The sequence below is a fragment of the Thalassophryne amazonica genome, chromosome 18 (assembly GCF_902500255.1).
Source record: "Thalassophryne amazonica chromosome 18, fThaAma1.1, whole genome shotgun sequence".
NCBI classification, from domain to species: Eukaryota; Metazoa; Chordata; class Actinopteri; order Batrachoidiformes; family Batrachoididae; genus Thalassophryne; species Thalassophryne amazonica.
The window spans coordinates 33397067-33419981 of record NC_047120.1 but is presented as its reverse complement, the minus strand read 5'-3'; the positions used below and the strand labels follow the sequence as shown (position 1 = coordinate 33419981).

Here is a 22915-nt window from a genome sequence, read left to right as displayed (position 1 = left end):
AATTCCACACAGAATTTCGGGAGGACATAAAGAAACAGATGGTCAATTTTACAAAAGAAATAAATCAAAAACTACGAGACACCGCAGACCAAGTGGACCAGGTGACTGAGCGAGTAAAGCAGGTAGAGGACACCATTGCGGATTCGAAGCTCTGGGACATCGGAGTCAAAAACACCCTCATACAACTACTAGAAAATCAGTGGATCTTGCAGGACAAGGTGGATGATTTGGAGGGGCGTGCGAGGCGGAAAAACATCAGGATGTACGGCGTCCCTGAAGACTTAGAGGGCACGTCCGTTGCTACCTTTGTTGAAAATCTTATTAAAAGTGAGCTGGGCGCTGACATCGGCCTGGACCGAGCCCTCTGCATTGAACGTGCTTATCGTGCATCAGGACCGAAACCACCTGCAAGCGCACCCCCACGCTCAATAATAGTCCGCTTCCTTTGGTTCTCCGACAAAGAAAAGATCCTACACGCAGCTTGGAAAAAAGGGGTAAAGGTGCAAAACAAGCAGGTCTATTTCAACCATGACTACGCGCCAGAAGTGCAGAAAAAGAGACGCGAGTATATCCCTGTCAAGAAAGCCCTGAAAGGGAATGGAATTCGCTTCCAGACACCGTTAAGTAAGATGCGAGTGCATTATTCATCAGGCAGTGTGCTCTATAATAATGCGATTCAGGCTGCAGAGGATCTGCAAAAGCGGGGAATAACGGTGGACGAGATCAGCACGGGAGCCCGGACCAAAAAGATCACAGGAGAGACCCTCGCGGAGTTTCTGCCGTGGGAGATGCAGGAAGAATCCCGCAAGGTCGACTTTCAACAACATGTCAGGGAGAAACTCAGGGGATTCCGGATGGAACGGGGAAACGCCCAAATAAGCAAATGATGACGTCACCTGTTTCCACACTTTAATTTTGACTGGGCTAATTGTTCTGTCTTGGATATGGAGTGGTATCTTCCTTCTCATTTCATAGTATAGGAGGGGCTGATGCCTAAGGACATAATTATAGCACACCAAATTTACCTTATCAGGCTATGGGTGGTTTTTTTGTTTGCTTTTTACTTTTATTTTTGGCCTACACTGATGAGGGGCCCCACTTTGTGGCCAGTCCCCTTACTACCAAAGGACAATGCTTTATCCTTGTTTGTGGAAGTTCTTGTGATTGTTGTGTGTTTTTATTTGGTTTCAAGTTCAGGTTATGATGCTGTGAGGTCTGGGATGATTTATAAGTTCGAATTTCATCGATTAACATAATGACCTTTAAATATTATAATATACTGTCACTAAATGTTAATGGGCTGAACAATCCTATAAAGAGGAGTAAGTTAATTGCTAAAATGAAAAGGGAAAAGGTGGATATAGTGTATTGACAGGAAACACATCTCTCTAAGATAGAGCATGAGAAACTAAAGAAAATGGGCTTTACACATACATACTATTCGTCTCACAAAAGTGGCAAAAAGAGGGGAGTAGCTATTCTTATTTCAAATAAAATAAAGTTTGAATTTGTGGCTGACATAAGTGATGAGGAGGGTAGATTTGTTTTGGTGAAAGGTAAAATAGACCAAAAAGATGTGACATTATTAAACATTTATGCGCCCCCAGGGAGTAAAATAGAATTTTTTAAAAAGGTGTTTAATTTAATTTCCACAGAAACTCAGGGACCCCTTATTTGCGCAGGAGATTTCAATTTATTGTTAAACCCTCAAATGGACACAAATAACACTGGCCGAAGAAACACAACTGTTGAGAAGCATGTAAAAAGAATCTTACGGAACTTGGGGCTGATTGATGTGTGGCGATTATTTCACAAGTCAGCACCAGGATTTACTTTTTACTCCGCTCGACATGGGGTGTATTCAAGGATAGATTATTGTTTCATGTATAATAGGGATATAAACAGGATAAGGGGTTGTAGAATAGGTCAAAGAGATATCTCTGACCACTCAGGAGTTTACGTAACATTACATTTAGATGGGAGACAGAGAAACACTCTGTGGAGATTAAATACTAGTATGCTGGACGATCCCAGGTTCATAAAAGATATGATAACAGAGCTTGAGCAGTACTTAGAGGACAATAATAATGGGGAAACAAATCCAAGCATTGTGTGGGACGCGGCTAAAGCTGTCCTTAGAGGAAAGATAATAGCCAAGGCAGCCATGATGAAGAGGAAAAAGGCCCAAGAATTGCTACAGCTACAAAATAGACTAAAAATCTTAGAGCATTTACATCTGACTAATAAGGATACTACAGTGACACATCAAATCAGACAAATAAAACAGGAAATAGATAGGATTTTGGGTGAAGAGGTAGAGAAAAATATTCGATTTATGAAACAAAGATACTATGAAACAGGACCCAAAGCAACTAAACTCTTAGCATGGCGGATCCAAAAACAGCAAGCTGAAAATACTATTTACTAAATTAGAGACCCGACAAATAATAAATTAGTAACTGACCTAGAAAAAATTCATAACGCTTTTGAAAGCTACTACAGATCTTTATATAGACGATCTAAGTATGTTGATGAAAGTATAATAGCAGATTTTTTAAACTCGTTAGACCTCCCATCAATTGGTTCAGATGCAAATAATAGATTAACTTCATTAATAACCCATGAGGAAATAGATAAGGCTATATCAGCTCTTAATTCAAACAAATCACCAGGCACTGATGGGTTCCCTCCTGAATGGTATAAAACTTTGAGGGGAAGCCTTATACCTCTATTACAAACTAGTTTTAATTATGTCCTCAAGGGCGGAATGGTACCTCCCTCTTGGAAGGAGGCCTTTATATCCGTGATACCAAAAGAGGGAAAGGACAAATCTTATAAGCCAATAAGCATATTGAACTCTGACTACAAATTATATACAACTATACTAATACGGAGAATGGACACTATAATGCCCTCTTTGATTGATGAGGACCAAACGGGTTTTTTGAAAAATAGGCAAACCCATGACAATATTAGGAGAGCGTTGCACATTATTGAACAGATCAATAAGGGGAAACTCAGTGCAGTTATTCTTAGTTTAGATGCAGAAAAAGCATATGATTCGGTAAATTGGGATTTTCTTTACTTAGTAATGAAGAGATTTGGTTTCTGCCAGGAATTCATAAATTGTATCCAAGCCCTTTATTCGTCACCTACTGCCAGAATTAAAATCAATGGTAGTCTTTCCAACTCTATAGTACTGGAGCGGGGCTGTAGACAAGGGTGTCCGGCCAGTCCAAACCTTTTTAACTTGTTCATTGAACCTATAGCCCAGGCAATTCGTCAGGAGTCAGCAGTGAAGGGTATCCTAATTGGCGAGGAGGAGTACAAAGTGAGTTTATACGCAGATGATGTCCTTATCACAATCACAGATCCTGCCTTGGGCCTACCGGTGTTGATGAAGATGCTAGAGACATATGGATCATACTCAGGATATACACTCAATGTAAATAAAACACAAGTTATGTCATTTAATTTTTCCCCAGAGCAGACTCCCCTGTCTAAATACAATTTTAATTGGAATTCGACTAGCATAAAATATTTGGGAGTAAATTTACCAAAAGACTTGTCCCGAATATTTGAAATGAATTATAGACATACAAACAAAGAGATATACAATGAACTCAGTGCCTGGAGCCTGCTCCCCCTTGATTTCGGCAACAGAATACAGATTATTAAGATGAATATTCTCCCAAAACTATTGTACTTGTTTCTTGCTTTACCTATTTCCATACCTGAGAAACAATTCCGGGACTGGAATAAACACATCTCGAGATTTATTTGGTTCAATAAAAGACCAAGGGTTAGGTTTTGTACATTACAGTTGCGAGGGAGAGAGAGGGGTTGCCTCTGCCCTCTTTGAGGGATTATTATATATCTGCACAGGTGAAATATTTGGTTTGTTGGTGTAATCCATCTTAAAGTGCACGATGGAAAACAATTGAGATGTCTCTGTCAAGAATACCAATTCAGTCCAGATTGGGGTTTGTAACTCATGAAAAGGAATTCTTCTCAACAACTAGCCAATGGATCACCTTGGCACTAAAGGTGTGGGAGGAGCTGGTTAAGAAACTACAGCTTCGGGAAGAGATAAAAGTCCTAAGATGGCCAGCATATGACCCAGAGTTTTTACCCACTGTCCAGGATAGTATAATCAAACAGTGGGTGTGGCGGGGATTGACTGCTACAAGCACGTTTATTAAAAAGTCTGGACCAATTCCCTTTGACACTTTGTGTGAGATTGGTGGCCTTAATAGACAAGATTTTTTTAGATATTTGCAACTCCGTGATTATATTGTTAAAAAAAACAAGCAATTGCACTGTCAGGGACTTCTCAATTGTTAATGTTTTTACTAATGCTTATAACCTTGGAAGTAACAAAGCTCTAATAAGTAAGCTATACCAGGGCCTAATTAAATTTAAAGGGAACTCCACAGATTATATAAAACAAAAATGGGAGAAGGAAATCAATATTGATATAACAGAGGACATGTTGATAAAGAGCTGGGAAACACAATTCACAACAACAAACTCGAACACCTGGCGGGACTTTTGTTGGAAAAACATCATCCGCTTCTTTATAACACCCAGACAAAAGGCTAAATTCTGTACTACCCCTGCTGTATGCTGGAGAGGCTGTGGGGAGGTCATGGCAGATCACGGACATATATTCTGGTCTTGCCCATTCATACAACTTTTTTGGACGGAAGTAACAAAAATATGCTCCAAAACTCTGGGCTTTAATGTGGACAGTTCATTTGTATCCATGTACTTGGGATGTTTTCCTGATGAGTGGGCCACAGACGACATCTATCTTTTGAAAATCCTCTTGGCATCAGCCAAGAAAGCTATTACAAAATGTTGGTTGACTAAAGACCCGCCCACTATAAGCCTTTTCATCTCCATAGTAGAGAGCATTAAGATGATGGAAGCTATGACTTATATACCCTGCGGCTACAAGGCGACTTGGGAAAGAGACGCTGGAGAAAATGGCTGGACTTTAAAAAGAGTTGTGACAGGAAAATGAATGTATAAAATCTGTAATCTCTGTATGGTTTGACATGTTGATCTCCTTTGACCTCACAATGTTGCATTTGTTATATGTTCAAAATACTTACAAATAAAAAGTTAAAAAAAAGAAAAAAAAGAAGGGGGACTGGAGGGTGTGTTCCAACTGCAGGGGGAATCACACTCCTCAGCCTCCCCGGTAAGGTCTCTTCCAGAGTACTGGAGAGGAGAATTCGACCGATAGTTGAACCTCGGATTCAGGAGGAGCAGTGTGGTTTTCGTCCTGGTCGCGGCACACTGGACCAGCTCTACACGCTCCATCGGGTGCTCGAGGTTTCATGGGAGTTCGCCCAACCAGTCCACATGTGCTTTGTGGATCTGGAGAAGGCGTTTGACCGTGTCCCTCGGGGGACCCTGTGAGGGGTGCTCCGGGAGTACAGGGTCCGGGGTCCTTTGCTAAGGGCTATCCGGTCCCTGTACGACCACAGCAGGAGCTTGGTTCGCATTGCCGGTAGTAAGTCAAACCTGTTTCCAGTGCACGTTGGCCTCCGCCAGGGCTGCCCTTTGTCACCGGTTCTGTTCATTATCTTTATGGACAGAATTTCTAGGTGCAGCCAGGGTGTAGAGGGGGTCTGGTTTGGGAACCATAGAATCTCGTCTCTGCTGTTTGCGGACAATGTGGTTCTGTTGGCTTAGTCAAATCAGGACCTTCAGCGTGCACTGGGGCGGTTTGCAGCCGAGTGTGAAGCGTCCGGGATGAAAATCAGCACCACCAAATCCGAGGCCATGGTTCTCGACCGGAAAAAGGTGCTTTGCCCTCTTCAGGTCGGTGGAGTATCCTTGCCTCAAGTGGAGGAGTTTAAGTATCTTGGGGTCTTGTTCACAAGTGAGGGACGTATGGAGCGTGAGATCGATAGACGGATCGGTGCAGCATCTGCGGTGATGCGGTCACTGTATCGGACCATTGTGGCGAAGAGAGAGCTGAGTAGGGGGCAAAGCTCTCGATTTACCGATCGAGCTACGTTCCGATCCTCACCTATGGTCATGAGATTTGGCTCATGACCGAAAGAACGAGATTGCAAGTATAAGCGGCCGAGATGAGTTTCCTCCGCAGGGTAGCTGGGTGCTCCCTTAGAGATAGGGTGAGGAGCTCAGTCACTCGGGAGGAGCTCGGAGTCGAGCCGCTGCTCCTCCACGTCGAAAGGAGCCAGTTGAGGTGGCTTGGGCATCTTTGCCGGATGCCCCCTGGACGCCTCGCTGGAAAGGTGTTCCAGGCACGTCCCATCGGGAGGAAGACCCAGAACACGCTGGAGGGACTACGTCTCTCGGCTGGCTTGGGAACGCCTTGGGGTTCCCCCGGAGGAGCTGGGGGAGGTGTGTGTGGATAGGGAGGTCTGGGCGATTTTGCTTGAGCTGCTGCCTCCGCGACCTGACTCCGGATAAAGCGGAAGAAAATGGATGGATGGATGGATGGCGTGTAATAGGGGTATGTGCAATATGGATGTGTATTAGGGATATGTGCAATATGTACGAACCATTTGTGTGAGACTGCTGTGTATGTGCAATATTGGTGTGTGTATTAAGTTATGTGCAATATGCATGAATTATGTAATTTTGCCTTGGCAGCTTTATCTGTGCAGCTTTTGGAGTCAAAGGCAAATTTCCTGGAAGGGACAATAAGTGTATCGTATCGTATCATTTTGTAATAAATAAATAAAAAGTCCAGTCTTTTTAACCCTAGGCCTACCATTCCACATCATTTCATTAAAATCCATGCGAAACATTTTGGAAATCGTATTGAGAATGAAGCAAATGATACATGATATGGTATACAAAGATTGAAGCATTTTTGCCAGTATCATAAAGCTATTTTGTTTTGGATCAGACTAAGCAATGGGCTTTAAAATGATTAAGTGGAGTGTCATCAGTATAGAATTGTACATCGGGAAGAATGTGTGGGCAAGAGGGCTTCAGGAAGCTATAATTGGTTTCATGAACACACACTCTCTCTCCCTCTTCGTCACTCTCACATATATAGAAAGGATGAGAACACTATGTAAATGACCTTGTGTGAGGGGTCTTCCAATGCCTGTGTGTGTGTGTGAGACAGGTGTTCGATGCCCGTCAGACAAACAAGAATAGCAGGTTGACATCATTTGTTGGTTCGGGTTGTTGTTGAGGGACAAAGGTCTTTACATGGGCCGTTCCCTGACAGAAGAAGAGGACAGAGGCTAATTGTTGGCCCTGTCAGACCACTGGACACAGGGTGTGTGTGGGAGGGTCTGAGTCTGACGGAGGTTAGAGACACACACTTGAGATGAGGCACCTCACATCTCCTTCAGATTCAGGCTTTGGTGGACACAGAATCCCACACATCGTGTACACAGGTAAGATACTATCAATTATATCCTCAGGTTTACATCTATGTAATGAGTGCACTCAGCTGGAGATGAAATTTAAATTTTTTTTACAAGTGTCATAATTTTTGCAATGTGTATCAAAAACATTTGTTGTGTTTAACATGTATTTTCATCATTGATTTTATGAATGGAATTGCATGTATGATGCATTTGTTGTTATAACTGACAGAATATCAAATTTCTACAGCTAGTCTGTTCATCAGAAATTCACATCTGAGCCCTCAGATGAAAATACTGAATTGAAATATGAAGTTTCTGTTTTCAGATATTTCCATCGAATGGCTCCAGAGGTCAGGTGTGTTGTACTCAAGTCTGTGTATCTTCTGGGTTCTTTGTTGTATGGCTGGGGGGCCTGGCTGCCTTTTTGTTTCTGTCTTTTGTTTTTCCTTCCAGGTGGCTTGCATTTGGGACTGAGTGGCTGTGTTGCTGAGGTTATCAGGACCTCACCCTGATCACCTGCGGCTCGTCAGGACTCACAGCTGTGGTGCATCTATATGGATTGGAACATGGTGGCATTTAAGACTGGAGTATACAGTGTGTATTTGCCAGAGACTCGACCTTGTGACCAGACGGGTGAGATCGTCGTCTCGGGAGCCATCTCATCATCAGTGGATGCAGAGAACGTCCAGGGTTTGATGCACGGTCTGTGAAAGAGGAGGGGGTGAGGTCTCACGCTCGTCAGCACACTTCCTGAGGTACGTTAGATTTTGTGACTAACATTTATACAGTCAGTAAATGTGGTGTCCCTCACACCTTTATTATATTGAGCTGTATGTTAGTCATGTATCGGCTTCCACTGCAGTGGAGTTTTGTGAACTGGATGTTCCATGCCTGCAGGTTGGGAAGCTGATTAGTAATCAAGCCAGGAAGTGTTTGCTGTTTGTACACCTTTAAGTGTTCTCTCTGTGTGTAGAGTGTGGACTCACATAATGGTTCCTTCTTTCACAGACTCGGTTTGTTGCGGCCACCTGGGGGGTGTCGGCGGGGTCCTTGGGTCCGAACAGCTTCTGGCTCCGGACCGTTAGCGCTGCTGGGAGCGCACCACGCCAGACCGCACTTTGTTATTTTTGTATCACTGTTATGTATTAAATTCAGTTAGCCTTTGTACCGTGCTCTGCTTATTTCATACTGGGTCCTTCAAACGCTGGTCGGTTCTCCGAGCTGCGTCCGACACATAACATTCTTTTGCTGATCATATACTTAATCCTGAAATAGTGAAACGATTGAAGGTACCTTTATGAATTTTTCCAAATTTACATAAAATCAGTTATACTAAATTATATTTTAGTTATGTTTTGCAGAAATACAGGCATCTAAGTATCTAATTGAGGTTTTTTGTAATTTTACAAATAAATATGAAAAATTTGGAATGTTTGATTTTTTTTTTTCATTTTCGTTTATGTTATGTCTCACTCTGCTGGTTCATGTTTGTAGAATGCAAATATATTTACATGCATGCACACACTGTGCCTGACTGTAGTAATGTAGTAGCAATTAGTTATGTCAAATTATTAAACAACAAGCTGCCATGTCTTTGATGAGAATCCCAAAGTAAAAAGCCTCCTAAAATTGTTGAATTTATCAAAATACTTTAATTATTTCATTGTTTTTTAATACACCAGCCCAAAAATCCATCAATAAATCATACTAATGATACGGCGGCAATGATGACGACAATAACAAGAACTACAACGATAATGGCCAAATAATACACAGGCCAAAAAAAAAAAAAAATCCAACAATGATCCGATGATAACTGAACCATGATAATGATAATGACAATATTTCTGTGAAGGCTCTCAGTTGTCCAGGTGGCTTCCATAGTAGAGAAGCTTGAATCATCAACTGGACTGGGTTGCTTGACGCGAGGACATTTCGCAAGGAAGCTTCTGCGATTAGAAGCGAAATGTCCTCGCGTCAAGTAACCCAGTCCAGTCGAAGATTCAAGCATAATGACAATAACAATAACGATAATGATAACAACAGCAGTGATAACCGTAACGGCAATAATGACCACATCAATACTGATAACAACAATAGCTGCAGCAATATTAACGATACCAACAGCAACAACAGTAATGTTAACAATTCCTCCACTTATTTGGGATTTTGCTAAAATAGAAGTACTATATTTGCAGTAACCGACTCTTTAATTGTACAACAAATCCTTGAAAGCTACATAATTTCTTGTTGATTTACAAATGAGATTTAAAAGACAAGATCGGAATAATAAATAACAGCATCAATGCCAAGAAACAAAAATGTATTTTCATGCCAATAAGAAATGTAACATATTTGTCATGTTGTATTTATTAATTTATTTACTTTCTGAAAAAAACAAAACAAAAAAAAACATGTTTCAATTAATGCAAAGAAAAAGGGATGTGATTCCCAAAACGTAGTTGTAAGCCAGTAAGTCCATTGTAACTGCTAGACTATGATAATCTGATGTATCAATACTTGCCTGAACCAAATCTAAGTGTACCCCTCATCTGATTCCCCCCCCCCCCCAAAAAAAAAACCCAAAACAAAAAAACAAAAATGTAACAACTGGGAAAATAAAAAAACACTACCCAGAGGAGATGTGACATCCATCCCCTCAAGGTATTGTGGGAACTGATTTCTGTGCGAACAACATACAAAATAGCGCTATGCCACCAGTACTCTCTGATCTCACCTTCCAAGAGTGTCTGACTCAACCGTGGATAGCAGTTGGAAATCTTTGTTCTGAATCCACAAGACACACTCATGTCTGTCACGCTCCATGCACGCTGTGGCAATACTGCATAAATCAGGCTTTACTCAACATCAGCCAAGGCTATGATGCTGTTTTGATTCTGTCATTTGTCGCTTGTGCCTTATTGAATATTCATCACAAATCTAATTACAAGTTATTTTCTTGGCATGTTCCCTCTTTTATAAAATAAGATAAATTTTATTGATCCAACAGCAGGGAAAATTAGTTGTTACAGTAGTAAAAGTCATACAATAGTAAAGAAGAAAAAAAATAATTACAGTAAAGAAATGTGACTAAGGTTTATTGCAATGTTTGCAATATACCTGTTAACATCAATACTGATGTGAACAGATTATGTGAATATATTTTATTATAATTATGTATAGTTATGGTAAAATTATTGCACAGATGTGCATGTAATAATGCACAAAAGGTGGTGGTTAGACGTAGTTAATAGAGCAAAATCAGCAGGTGGTTATGATGCTAAAATCATTGTCTTCCTCTCGTTCCAGAGTTGCAGCGTGGGGAGAGTTTGGTGGAGAAGCAGGTGAAGGAGGCTCGTACTAAATGCCGTTCTATTGCTTCGTTGCTGACAGATGCTCCCAACCCCAACTCTAAAGGGGTGCTTATGTTCAAGAAACGTCGGCAGAGGGCTAAGAAATACACACTGACGTGCTTTGGCAAAGCTGAGGGAGACAGAGGAGGGGAGACAGGAGGAGAAACAGAGGAGGAAGGAGGGAGTTTGATCCTAAGTGGCTCAGAAGTTGATGAACCAGGATACTCATCCTCATTTGACTCTACTTGGGATACAGGCTATCTAGACATTCTGGACAGCAAAAGCTCTGCTTGCCCGTCAAGTACACCAACAGCACCAAAAAGAATTCACAGCCCACAACTGGACATCTCAGTCCATCACCCTCCAGAAGGTGAGGCCACTACAAATCAAAGCCCAGGGTTGGAAAGGTCAGTTAATCAAGACTCAAGACTAGAGAGCAGCATTACAACACAGCCAGTCAGTGTCACTCCAAAATCTGTGAACATGTCTCCACCCGCTGTAGCTCTCACCAATGGGGGATCAGTAGCTGTTAGTCGGGCGAGTGTATTCCTAAGTGTGCCCACTCAAGCACCTCTTTCAGAACAAAATGGACACCACGCAAATCCCAACACAACCCCAAATATGGATTCAGACCATAATCTCGTGACCATTCAGAGTTCTAATCCAGGGAATGTGTTGAACCGTACTGCACGTCCCTTCACTCAAAGCACTGGCACTTCTCAAGCATCTGTAACCTCTGTCATGTTTCACCCTCCTCAGCCAAAGTCCGCTGTACCCACAGTAACAAAACCAATGGCAGCCAATGCCTCAGTGACCATCTCCCCAACTCACCACCTATTAGGCCCAGATGCAAAGAGAGCTGTGTCCAGTACCTCTCTTTACATCCCTCCAAGAAACAGTAACAACTCATCTGTTCTCACTACCCCGTCTACTCTTTCACCTCCTACCCCTTTGTCTTCTGCACATCTTTCCAAACCTCAGAAACTTTCTCCTCAGACCTCAGTGCATGCTTCCCCCTTCTCTCCTTCATCTACTCCATTCTCTCCCTCCACTCCTCAAGGTTCACCAGCTTGTCCATCATCTGCTCAGCCTTTTTCTTCTTCAGCACCACAGACTCAAACATTTCCGTCTTTTCCTGGATCTACCTATCCACCTCCAACTGGCACGTTTACTCCTAATATGCCATCATCACAGCCTCCTACTCTGACCAAGGTCTCTATCCATGCCCAGCCCACTGCTCCCTCTTCTATCCCACTAACTCCAGAGCATCTATCTCCATCTGTCCATCCTTGCATCAACACAGCAAGCGCTGTGACTTCAGGAACCGATGCCACTATAGCAACCGCACCATCTTTTCAAGCCTCTGCTACTGATTCAGTGGCAACACGGGAGCAGCGGATCTCAGTCCCTGCTGCTCGCACTGGAATCCTGCATGATGCCCGTAGACGTGGTAACAAGAAGCCAATGTTCAGCTCTGTGCAGAACAGGGATGTTTCCCCAAACCCACATTTGCTGACCATGGTTCAGAACATGGATGACCACTTTGGAAGAAGTCCAAATGCTATTGGGCTTCAAGAAACTGGAGCTGGACCCTCTGCAGAAGCTGGGCATGAGTACGGACCTGATGAGGACTGGCTGAGACTGGGGGCTGAGGCCTGTAACTTCATGCAGGCTCAGCGGGGATCCAAACCACCTTCTATAGCTCCCAAACCACAGGCCCCGCAGGTGCCACAGCTGGCTGGGAAGGGAGGCCAGCTGTTTGCCCGCAGGCAGAACAGAATGGATCGTTACATAGTAGAGCGATCGCCTTCTGTTGCTGCAGCGCCATACTCACCGGCCCAGACAAGGGAGCCCTCACCTACACCTTCCCTTCCTGCCACCTGGAAGTACTCACCTAACATCCGTGCTCCACCTCCTATCAGCTATAACCCACTTCTTTCACCCTCTTGCCCTCCTAAGGCCCAGAAGAAGGCTGAGGTGATAGTGTTTAAACCAGGTGGATCTAAACCAGGAAGACATAAAGCAGGAGTCAAACCTGTGGACATTTCAGGCCACCAGCCTTACCAGCTCAACTCTTCATTGTTCACCTATGGGGGCGGGGCTCCACAGCACGCCACTCCCAATCAGCAGCACCAACAAATGACAGGTACTTCTCAAAAGCCAATGAAGACAGCACGAGTCCATGAGGTGAAGCGCTTCTCCACTCCTCCTCCGACAGCCACAGGACCTGCGCTCAAAGTTATCGCACCGCGATCGGCCACCACATTAGGAGAACCACTGTGGCAATCTAATATTTCATCTCCGCCACCCACAACTGCTTTCGCTGCCTACCAGCCCTACCAGCTCGAACCCCAAATGGCTCATTGCCCTCCGCAGCCTCAGTGGGCCTCCTCCTCGTTGTCTCCCCCACTGCCCCCTGCTCCTAATGCACCTCTCCCTCAACTCCCCACCTTCTCCTCTACATCTGCACCAAATCCAGACCAGTCCCCTTCATTCTCCCACCTGCAGCACCCCAATACTGCGCAGGCTAACAGGCAGTTTAAGAGTGCACCAGATTTGAGTCCTTTCAGCCCCACCGATGCTTCCAGGCTGGCATCCGTCAGCATTCAACCTACCCGGGTCCCCAGACCTCGGTTCAGTACCTCCAACATGGGTCTGCAGCCTTGTGTCTGGCGCCCTGGAGCTTCTACGCACTGAATGGCTAAAAGTCTGGATGTATTAAGGTCAGGCTTTACGGGAACATAGAGCAGCCTTTTTAAATAGGCACACGTGTTTTCAGTGTTTGCAATATTCAGTCAGTTTTTACCAGCCATAATGTTTCACCACAAGATTAAGTTTGGCAGCTACCTACGTTTTTAATCACTTCCCAGTAATCTTGTTGACTTGTGCTCATTTGTCCAACACATTTGGTTATAATTAAAAGGATTGTCGTGTTCTGCAAAAGGAAGTGCAGTTTGGAAAAAAAACTGAAGGAAAAGTGAGGACAGAAGTGTTGATGATGAATAAGACTGAAAATGGATGGAAACTGAAGTGAAACTGTTATGAATAAAGTGGTAGAAGAAGAGAAATGTGAGAGTGACCAGGCCACGTGAGAGCGATATGGAAAAGATGAAAAAGAGTGTTTTACTAAGGAGGGTATCCTGTCTGTTATGTGGACTGTAATCAAGGATTTGTTGTTGATTATTCAGTGTGTCTTTTTGTGGAGTTGCACTCTGCACACTGTAGTTGTGTGTTTTCTTTCTTTTTGTTGGAGTTTTTCATCATGTTTATGTTTGTAGAAGGGATGGCCTACATGAAATTTAAGATGTATAATATGTCTAACTGTGATTCTTCTCCACAGAGGCATTTGGCTGAATAAAAATAGACATGACTCATCTCAGCTGTCATTCTGTTTCTTCCGGTGTCACCCACGTCACCACCCGCTGAGACACCAGACCTTGGAGTCTCCTCCTGTTCTCATTTTTTTCTTTACTCTGTCCTGATTTATATACTTGTTCTAAATTACACTTTGCATCAGTCACTGTGAAGTCACTGACTCTATTTGACCCTTTGACAAGTATTTGCTGTCACCAGAAGGAGGCGCTGTAGGATTTATCATACAACAATACAGTTTATGGTTATTTCAGTGTAATCAGATGTGTTATCAAAATAATTAGGATTTTATATAGAAATAAAACTCAATTAAAGAAGAAAAACATAAAGAAAAAGTAAGTAAGTAAAAAAAAAAAAAAACAAGAAAGAATGAAATAAGGTGAAAAGGAAAAAAGAAAAGCAAACAAAGGTAAATGTGAAGAAAAGACAAAAAGAAGTGGAAAGGATGAAAGAAGAAAAATAAAAGAAAATATATGAAAACATGAAACTCGAATTGGAGAAGAAAACAATGAAATAAACAGACAATAAAAAGGAAAAATGACAGAAAACAGCAAAATAAAGCAAAAGTAAAATTTAAAAAGATGAAAGAAAGAACAAACAAAGAGAAGTGATTTAGCATAATGAAAAAGGGAAAATAACAGAAGGAAATGACAGACAGGCATTGTAGCGCATGATGAGTAGTTTAAATGACAACGCAAAACCCAGCCGTATTCACAGAACGGGATCCAACCACTGACCCAGAACTGGATCCAGTGACAAACTTTAGCGGCTAACTTTAGCCCTGTTAATCTCCACTGGTGAGTGTAGCGGCTTTGCTAGCAGGGGGTAGCAACAAACATCCGCCTGTAACTTCACTACACATTTATAAATATTTTCTATGCAAATACATAAAAGTAATTGACACTTTTAATTCTTGGCCACATCACCAGATGATTTAATTTCTCTGCCTTTCTGTCTCCATTAATCTCCCCTCTCTTCTCAAACACACACTTCAGCCATTTTGGGAGCTGTTAATCTCAGCTGTTTGGCATGCTGCTAAACTCTTAATTCTGGCAGATTTTATTATATGGCAGGATTGAGCACTACAGAGAAATTGCACCTCACACATCCCTGCTCAGCCAAAAGCAATCTTCGCTCAAAGCATGTTTCTGGGTTGATGTAGCAGATTGTTTGGGATCAAGGATCAGAGTTTAGGGTCAGGTCAGATCATGGACAAACAGCAGACCATTCTTAATCCCATGTGGGTTTGACCATTTCAGTGTGTCCACCAAGAGATTACATTTCATTCACGTCTGTTTGCTGCTAACGAGCCACGTTACCTGAAGCTCAATGGAAAGGTCGAGTCGATCTAGAATAAAGACTGCTTTATTTTTGGCTGGTTTAGGAAAGTGGGAGAGGAGATTTTAAGAGAATATTTAGTGGATCAACATGATTAAACTGATTCTCAACAAACCTGGTGCAACAAATGCTTTGGCTGCATTAATAGAGGGCGACACTCTGCCTTGGTGGTTAGCACTATTGTCTCACAGCAAGAAGGTGGTGGGATCGCTTCCCACCTGGGCTTTTCTGGTGAAGCTTGCATGTTCTCTTGGTGTCTGTTTGGGTTCCCTCCAGGCACTCCAGCATCTCTTATTTCCAAAGTAGGTGAACTGATGACTGTAATTGACCAAAGGTGTGCATGCATCTGTTCTATACAGTAGTGTTCAGAATAATAGTAGTGCTATGTGACTAAAAAGATAATCCAGGTTTTGAGTATATTTCTTATGTTACATGGGAACAAGTTACCAGTAGATTCAGTAGATTCTCACAAACCCAACAAGACCAAGCATTCATGATATGCACACTCTTAAGGCTATGAAATTGAGCTATCAATAAAAAAGTAGAAAAGGGGGTGTTCACAATAATAGTAGTGTGGCATTCGGTCAGTGAGTTTGTCAGTTTTGTGGAACAAACAGGTGTGAATCAGGTGTCCCCTATTTAAGGATGAAGCCAGCATCTGTTGAACATGCTTTTCTCTTTGAAAGCCTGAGGAAAATGGGACGTTCAAGACATTGTTCAGAAGAACAGCGTAGTTTGATTAAAAAGTTGATTGGAGAGGGGAAAACTTATACACAGGTGCAAAAAAATATAGGCTGTTCATCTACAATGATCTCCAATGCTTTAAAATTGACAAAAAAAAAAAAAAAAAAAAACAGAGACGTGTGGAAGAAAACGGAAAACAACCATCAAAATGGATAAAAGAATAACCAGAATGGCAAAGGCTCACCCTTTGATCAGGTCCAGGATAATCAAAGACAGTCTGGAGTTACCTGTAAGTGCTGTGACAGTTAGAAGACGCCTGTGTGAAGCTAATTTATTTGCAAGAATCCCCGCAAAGTCCCTCTGTTAAATAAAAGACGTGCAGAAGAGGTTACAATTTGCCAAAGAACACATCAACTGGCCTAAAGAGAAATGGAGGAATATTTTGTGGACTGATGAGAGTAAAACTGTTCTTTTTGGGTCCAAGGGCTGCAGACAGTTTGTGAGACGACCCCCAAACTCTGAATTCAAGCCACAGTTCACAGTGAAGACAGTGAAGCATGGTGGTGCAAGCATCATGATATGGGCATGTTTCTCCTACTATGGTGTTGGGCCTATATATTGCATACCAGGTATCATGGATCAGTTTGGATATGTCAAAATACTTGAAGAGGTCATGTTGCCTTATGCTGAAGAGGACATGCCCTTGAAATGGGCGTTTCAACAAAACAATGACCCCCAAGCACACCAGTAAATGAGCAAAATCTTGGTTCCAAACCAACAAAATTAATGCCTCGCAGATGTAAAGAAATCATGAAAAACTGTGGTTATACAACTAAATACTAGTTTAGTGATTCACAGGATTGCTAAAAAAGCAGTTTGAACATAATAGTTTTGAGTTTGTAGTGTCAACAGCAGATACTAGTATTATTGTGAACAGCCCCCGTTCTACTTTTTTTTTACTAATAGCCCAATTTCATAGCCTTAAGAGTGTGTATATCATGAATGCTTGGTCTTGTTGGATTTGTGAGAATCTACTGATTCTACTGGTACCTTGTTTCCCATGTAACAATAAGAAATATACTCAAAACCTGGATTAATCTTTTTAGTCACATAGCACTACTATTATTCCGAACACTACTGTATGTGGGCCTGAGACAGATTTTCACCCTGTCCAGGGTGTACCCCATGTCACGCCCTATGGCTGCCAGAACAGGCTCCAGCCCCCCTCCGTGATTGGAGGAACAAGGTGTAAAAAATGAAAGAATGAATGAATTGATTAACAGAAGGCTTCTCTGTAGAAGGTTCAAAGTACCTTACAATTTCTCTTGTTCACTCATGCACACATCAATGAGTCAGGGTACCACTTTGCAAGGTGCTCAACTCCACCTCAGTGTGGAGTGAGGGAGTTCTTCCATGCCCACTCTGAAAATTGATAGGGATTGCATTGGATGTGTCACTATCCACAGGACGATGTGTTTCATATCGGAGGGCACTCTGAATATTTTCAGATGTGCCTGGCTTGACGGAAATTCCAGGCTGTATGGTAAGATGAAAAATTGTCATGATAACTACAAGGATAGACAAGGAGATGTTTGTTAGCAGAATTTATGATCCAGTAACTGCGGTCTAGTGACCCTCAGCCTTCCTACAGAGGAGTCAAAGCACTTTGCTCCTCATTTAACTGTTTCGTGTTTTCTTGAGATATCTTATTGACAAATGGACAATTATCAGACAGTGAATCTGGAGTTGGCCTGAAATCAGTGTGGTATTTGAAGAAGATTCAGCCACAGTGCAGCTGGAATTTGTATAATATTTTCATTCCTCATCTGCCAGAAGAGGGCGCACATCTCTGTTTGACAGAGTGAAGGCACATAACTTAAAACGTGAAGCACAGATTCAAATGAAATTGTGATGGTTGAATACAGTTTGAGGTCTTGATTTTTTTTTTTTTTTTGCATATACTTTTACAACATTAAAAATAAAAAAGCTACACAGGTGTGGATGTGTGTGGTTATTTGAAAAAAAATGCATTTCATTTGCATTAGACTGTGGTATATACATAATAACTTGGGGAGGAGTTTGCTTTTTTGGTTTTGGTGTTTTGTTTTATGCATTCAAATGTTTGTATCTACGAGGCTATGCGGTTACTAACCAAATAATGAAAATTTAAATAAAATGAATACATTGTCATAGATTTTCCGTCAGCCCCTTTGCAGGTATTCCAAGCACCACAATTATGACACCACAAACTTCAGATACCCAGAATTCCCACTTGCTTTTGTGAAGTCATAAAGTCATAAAAAGACCAAATAAAGAAGATGGCAGTACAAAAGCAGAGGTTTCTCAAAAAAAAAAAAAAGCCACAAAAATCCATCTACTAAAAACAGATTGATGGATGAACAACCCAAGCTGATCACATGTATGTTCTACAAAGTGACACCTCATTCGGACTCACATGGATGTTAAGCGTCTCACGATGACACCTGTGCAGACAGACAGATTTAAAAATACTGGGGCTGAATGACAGTACCATAATGGCTGAAACTAAAAATGTGAGTATTGACATGGAAATGACAGACGTGAGGACACACGTACCTGCTGTCAGGCACAGACTATTCTTAAAATCTCTCGTCCCACAGACAGTAATATGCTGCAGGTACAAGCAGAAAAATAGGGGGCGGAGTGAGCTTGAACCATAGAGGAGACAACTTTTTTTTTCAGCACATCCAAAATCTATTAGCATTATGTCCTCCTGCATGGTGCAAACACCCTCGAGGGAATTTGTTGAAAAATCTTGCTCATTGTTGGCTCATAGTGCTGGTGTCTTTCTGAATGGAAATTAAGGCTTCATAAACTTTAATACAATATGTCAGTGCAGAGAGAAAAATCTTTGCAACTCGAAAGTGGTTATGGCTTTGCACTGAGGATACTTTCTTGGGGTCGGTTTTACTTTCGACATCCTGACTGCCGAGACCCAAGTAACTGTGTTCTTTCATATTTTCGAACACGTGTGTTGTTTTGCATCTGCCACACCCCTCTAGAGAATTTATGCGGTGCCTGTTTTACATGCATGCCATTGCCATGGCATTTAGACATCCCACCAGCAACACTGGAAAATGTCACATACATGATGTTCACGGAATGCTTGTAGTATGTTTCAGACATAAGATGGTGGTTTCTGAAGAACAGCAGATGGTTTTTACACACATACCCCCAAAGAGATGAAAGATCAAAGACATGATTGGAATCAAAGAAAAGGGGAAAAGATCAAAGCATAAAGATCAATGACAAGCTCAACCAACTGATCCATATCAGCACCATAATTTCTTCAGCTTTTCTCTAATCGAAGGCCTACTTCTCTAACACATTTCATTGAAATCTGTTCATGTCCTTTTGTGATATCTCACTAACATAGGGCCCCATCACACTATGATGTGAAATGGCTGATGCTGGCTGACGTAGCAGATTCACAAAAATTTCTCTGAAATGCCAGGGCATGTTGCAGGGGTCCAAATTTCCTGTATCCAATGCTGTTTGATGCAGACCAGCAGAGGGTGCTGTTGTACTGGCGGAGCTCAATGTTTGGAGATACTCCACTGATTCACACAGGACGTAGCTTAAGTGGTGGTATATGTTGCGCTCTCGTCAGAGAAGTAACATAGTTTGGCAGAGCCAATTATCAATTCAACGTTTGAAACTTCACGTGACATCACCTGTATAAACTCGACGAAACTTTGCGATTGCGTCACTTGCTACTGGTGCGTCATCAAGACAGCTTCCTTCACATTTCTACATATTTCTTCGCACCCAAGGGATCCAGAAGAGGTGGTGCATCCAGCCAGGCCTCTGACGTTGGCCAGGGGAAGCCCCTGGAGGCTAGCAGAGGGCCACGGCCCAGTAACGGCATGCTAGCGTAGGTGACGGAGTGGTAGCAGAATTCAACTCTTGCCAGTATTTTAGCAAGAATGTTAACGTTTTTAAGCATGCTGAAATAGTCCATGGACCAACCAGATTTTCGGTACCACTTAAGGTGACAAAATGACACTTCGAATCAGTGTATCATAGCCTACACAAAAATGTATGATAACCATCCCAGGGTGATAGCTGTAGCCAGCTAGGGGTCAATGAAGAATTACACAGAGGTCAAAATGTAAAAAATGTTTTCATCATGTTGAAAACTATACTACAACCCCTGGCAAAAATTATGGAATCACCGGCCTCAGAGGATGTTCATTCAGTTGTTTAATTTTGTAGAAAAAAAGCAGATCACAGACATGACACAAAACTAAAGTCATTTCAAATGGCAACTTTCTGGCTTTAAGAAACACTATAAGAAATCAAGAAAAAAAGATTGTGGCAGTCAGTAACGGTTACTTTTTTAGACCAAGCAGAGGAAAAAAATATGGAATCACTCAATTCTGAGGAAAAAATTATGGAATCACCCTGTAATTTTTCATCCCCCAAATTAACACCTGCATCAAATCAGATCTGCTCATTGACATTGACCCTATGCCATGACATTGACCCTATGTGTCTTTTTGCAAGGAATGTTTTTGCAGTTTTTGCTCTATGGCAAGATGCATTATCATCTTGAAAAATGATTTCATCATCCCCAAACATCCTTTAAATTGTCCAAAATATCAACATAAACTTGTGCATTTATTGATGATGTAATGACAGCCATCTCCCCAGTGCCTTTACCTGACATGCAGCCCCATATCATCAATGGCTGTGGAAATTTACATGTTCTCTTCAGGCAGTCATCTTTATAAATCTCATTGGAAAGGCACCAAACAAAAGGTCCAGGATCATCACCTTGCCCAATGCAGATTCGAGATTCATCACTGAATATGACTTTCATCCAGTCATCCACAGTCCACAATTGCTTTTCCTTAGCCCATTGTAACCTTGTTTTTTTCTGTTTAGGTGTTAATGATGCCTTTCGTTTAGCTTTTCTGTATGTAAATCCCATTTCCTTTAGACGGTTTCTTACAGTTCGGTCACAGACGTTGACTCCAGTTTCCTCCCATTCGTTCCTCATTTGTTTTGTTGTACATTTTTCGATTTTTGAGACATATTGCTTTAAGTTTTCTGTCTTGACGCTTTGATGTCTTCCTTGGTCTACCAGTATGTTTGCCTTTAACAACCTTCCCATGTTGTTTGTATTTGGTCCAGAGTTTAGACACAGCTGACTGTGAACAACCAACATCTTTTGCAACATTGCGTGATGATTTACTCTCTTTTAAGAGTTTGATAATCCTCTCCTTTGTTTCAATTGACATCTCTCGTGTTGGAGCCATGATTCCATAATTTATTCCTCAGAATTGAGTGATTCCATATTTTTTTCCTCTGCTTGGTCTAAAAAAGTAACCGTTACTGACTGCCACAATCTTTTTTTCTTGATTTCTTATAGTGTTTCTTAAAGCCAGAAAGTTGCCATTTGAAATGACTTTAGTTTTGTGTCATGTCTGTGATCTGCTTTTTTTCTACAAAATTAAACAACTGAATGAACATCCTCCGAGGCCGGTGATTCCATAATTTTTGCCAGGGGTTGTACATTATTTATCTGATCATAACAATTCCAAAAAGGTATAGTTTGGACTATCTATGACTGAATGTTCTGGAGTTAATGGGGTAAAACAGCAAAAAATGGTGACAAAGGTCAGTTTCAGTTTGTACAGGGGTCAAAAGTTAAAGTTGCTCCAATTTCAGTAGAAAATTATGCAAATTATTGTTTGGGTTAAATAGGGTTGTAAAAAGGAATAGTTTGCACCATCTGTCATGCTTAGTTATCATGTTACAGGTTAGCATATGCCACATGTCATAAAATCCAATGGACGCTGACCTTGTTTGACCTTTACTTTGGAGACCAAACATTCAACACAGTCAAAACTATTTCATTTATTAATTCTTTTATTTCAACCAATAACTTGTTGTTTTTGTTATTTAGACCATGGTACACAAAGGCTGGATTCTAAGTGCCGTTTCATCACCTTACGTGGTACCAATTAGGTCAAAATTGATGACAGGCTCATAGACTAAAAATGTTTCTGAAAGAAACACAAGAAACATCATCATTGGTAAGCAACTTTTCACTCTCAGTTGGTAAATGCTGGGCTAACTGTCAGAGTGTGAATGGACCATAACTATCTTCTTCTTTCTAAAGCCTAGTCTATGCTAGCAAACATTTGTTTGCAAACACCACCAAATTTCATGTTTGGTGGTGTTTGCCATGAAAAGTTTGCCCGAGTTTGGTAGTGAGGACGTATTGCTAAACACCACCAAACTAGTTTGCAAAAGTTTGGACATGTTCATTCTTGAAAACATGTTTGGTGAAGTTTGCCAACAAACAGATCAGAGAAGAGCTGGTGATGATGTGAATTACTAGTTGGACAAAATGGCAGCCTCCAAGAAGGAAAGAGTGTGGGGATTTGAAGAGATACAAAATTCAATTGAGGAATATGAGAAACATCCATGCCTATACAACACCATAATCAAGTGTGTGTCTTGCTTTTGTATCAGTGACTCCACCTTCTGAAGGAGTTCCTCGAAAGCTGCCTCATCCATCCTCAGAAAGTTCTTAGAATTTGGTTTGTCTGAGGACTGTATTTCTTTAAGAAGGCAATTGTAGGCCCCATACTTGTGTCTTTTCTTAATCCAGGATCTGCACCACAAGTGAGGCTTGTGTTGTTTTTGGCGGCGGCGGTGACGTTCCACAGCAATTACACATACGATTAATTACACATACGTATTACTGCTGCAGATGCCCTGATGACTTCTCTCTTGAATTTTGCCATTGTT

General features: G+C 41.7%; 1 protein-coding gene across 1 annotated transcript in view; it reads left to right on the top strand.

Moving 5' to 3' along the window:
* Positions 1-14099, top strand: part of LOC117530750 (synaptopodin 2-like protein) — a 42862-nt gene extending 28763 nt beyond the window's left edge. The window contains 1 exon segment of the mRNA XM_034193670.1: positions 10677-14099. Within this exon segment, the coding sequence (XP_034049561.1) occupies positions 10677-13417 (2741 nt within the window). The 3' untranslated portion in view covers positions 13418-14099.
* Positions 14100-22915: the final 8816 nt, after the last annotated feature.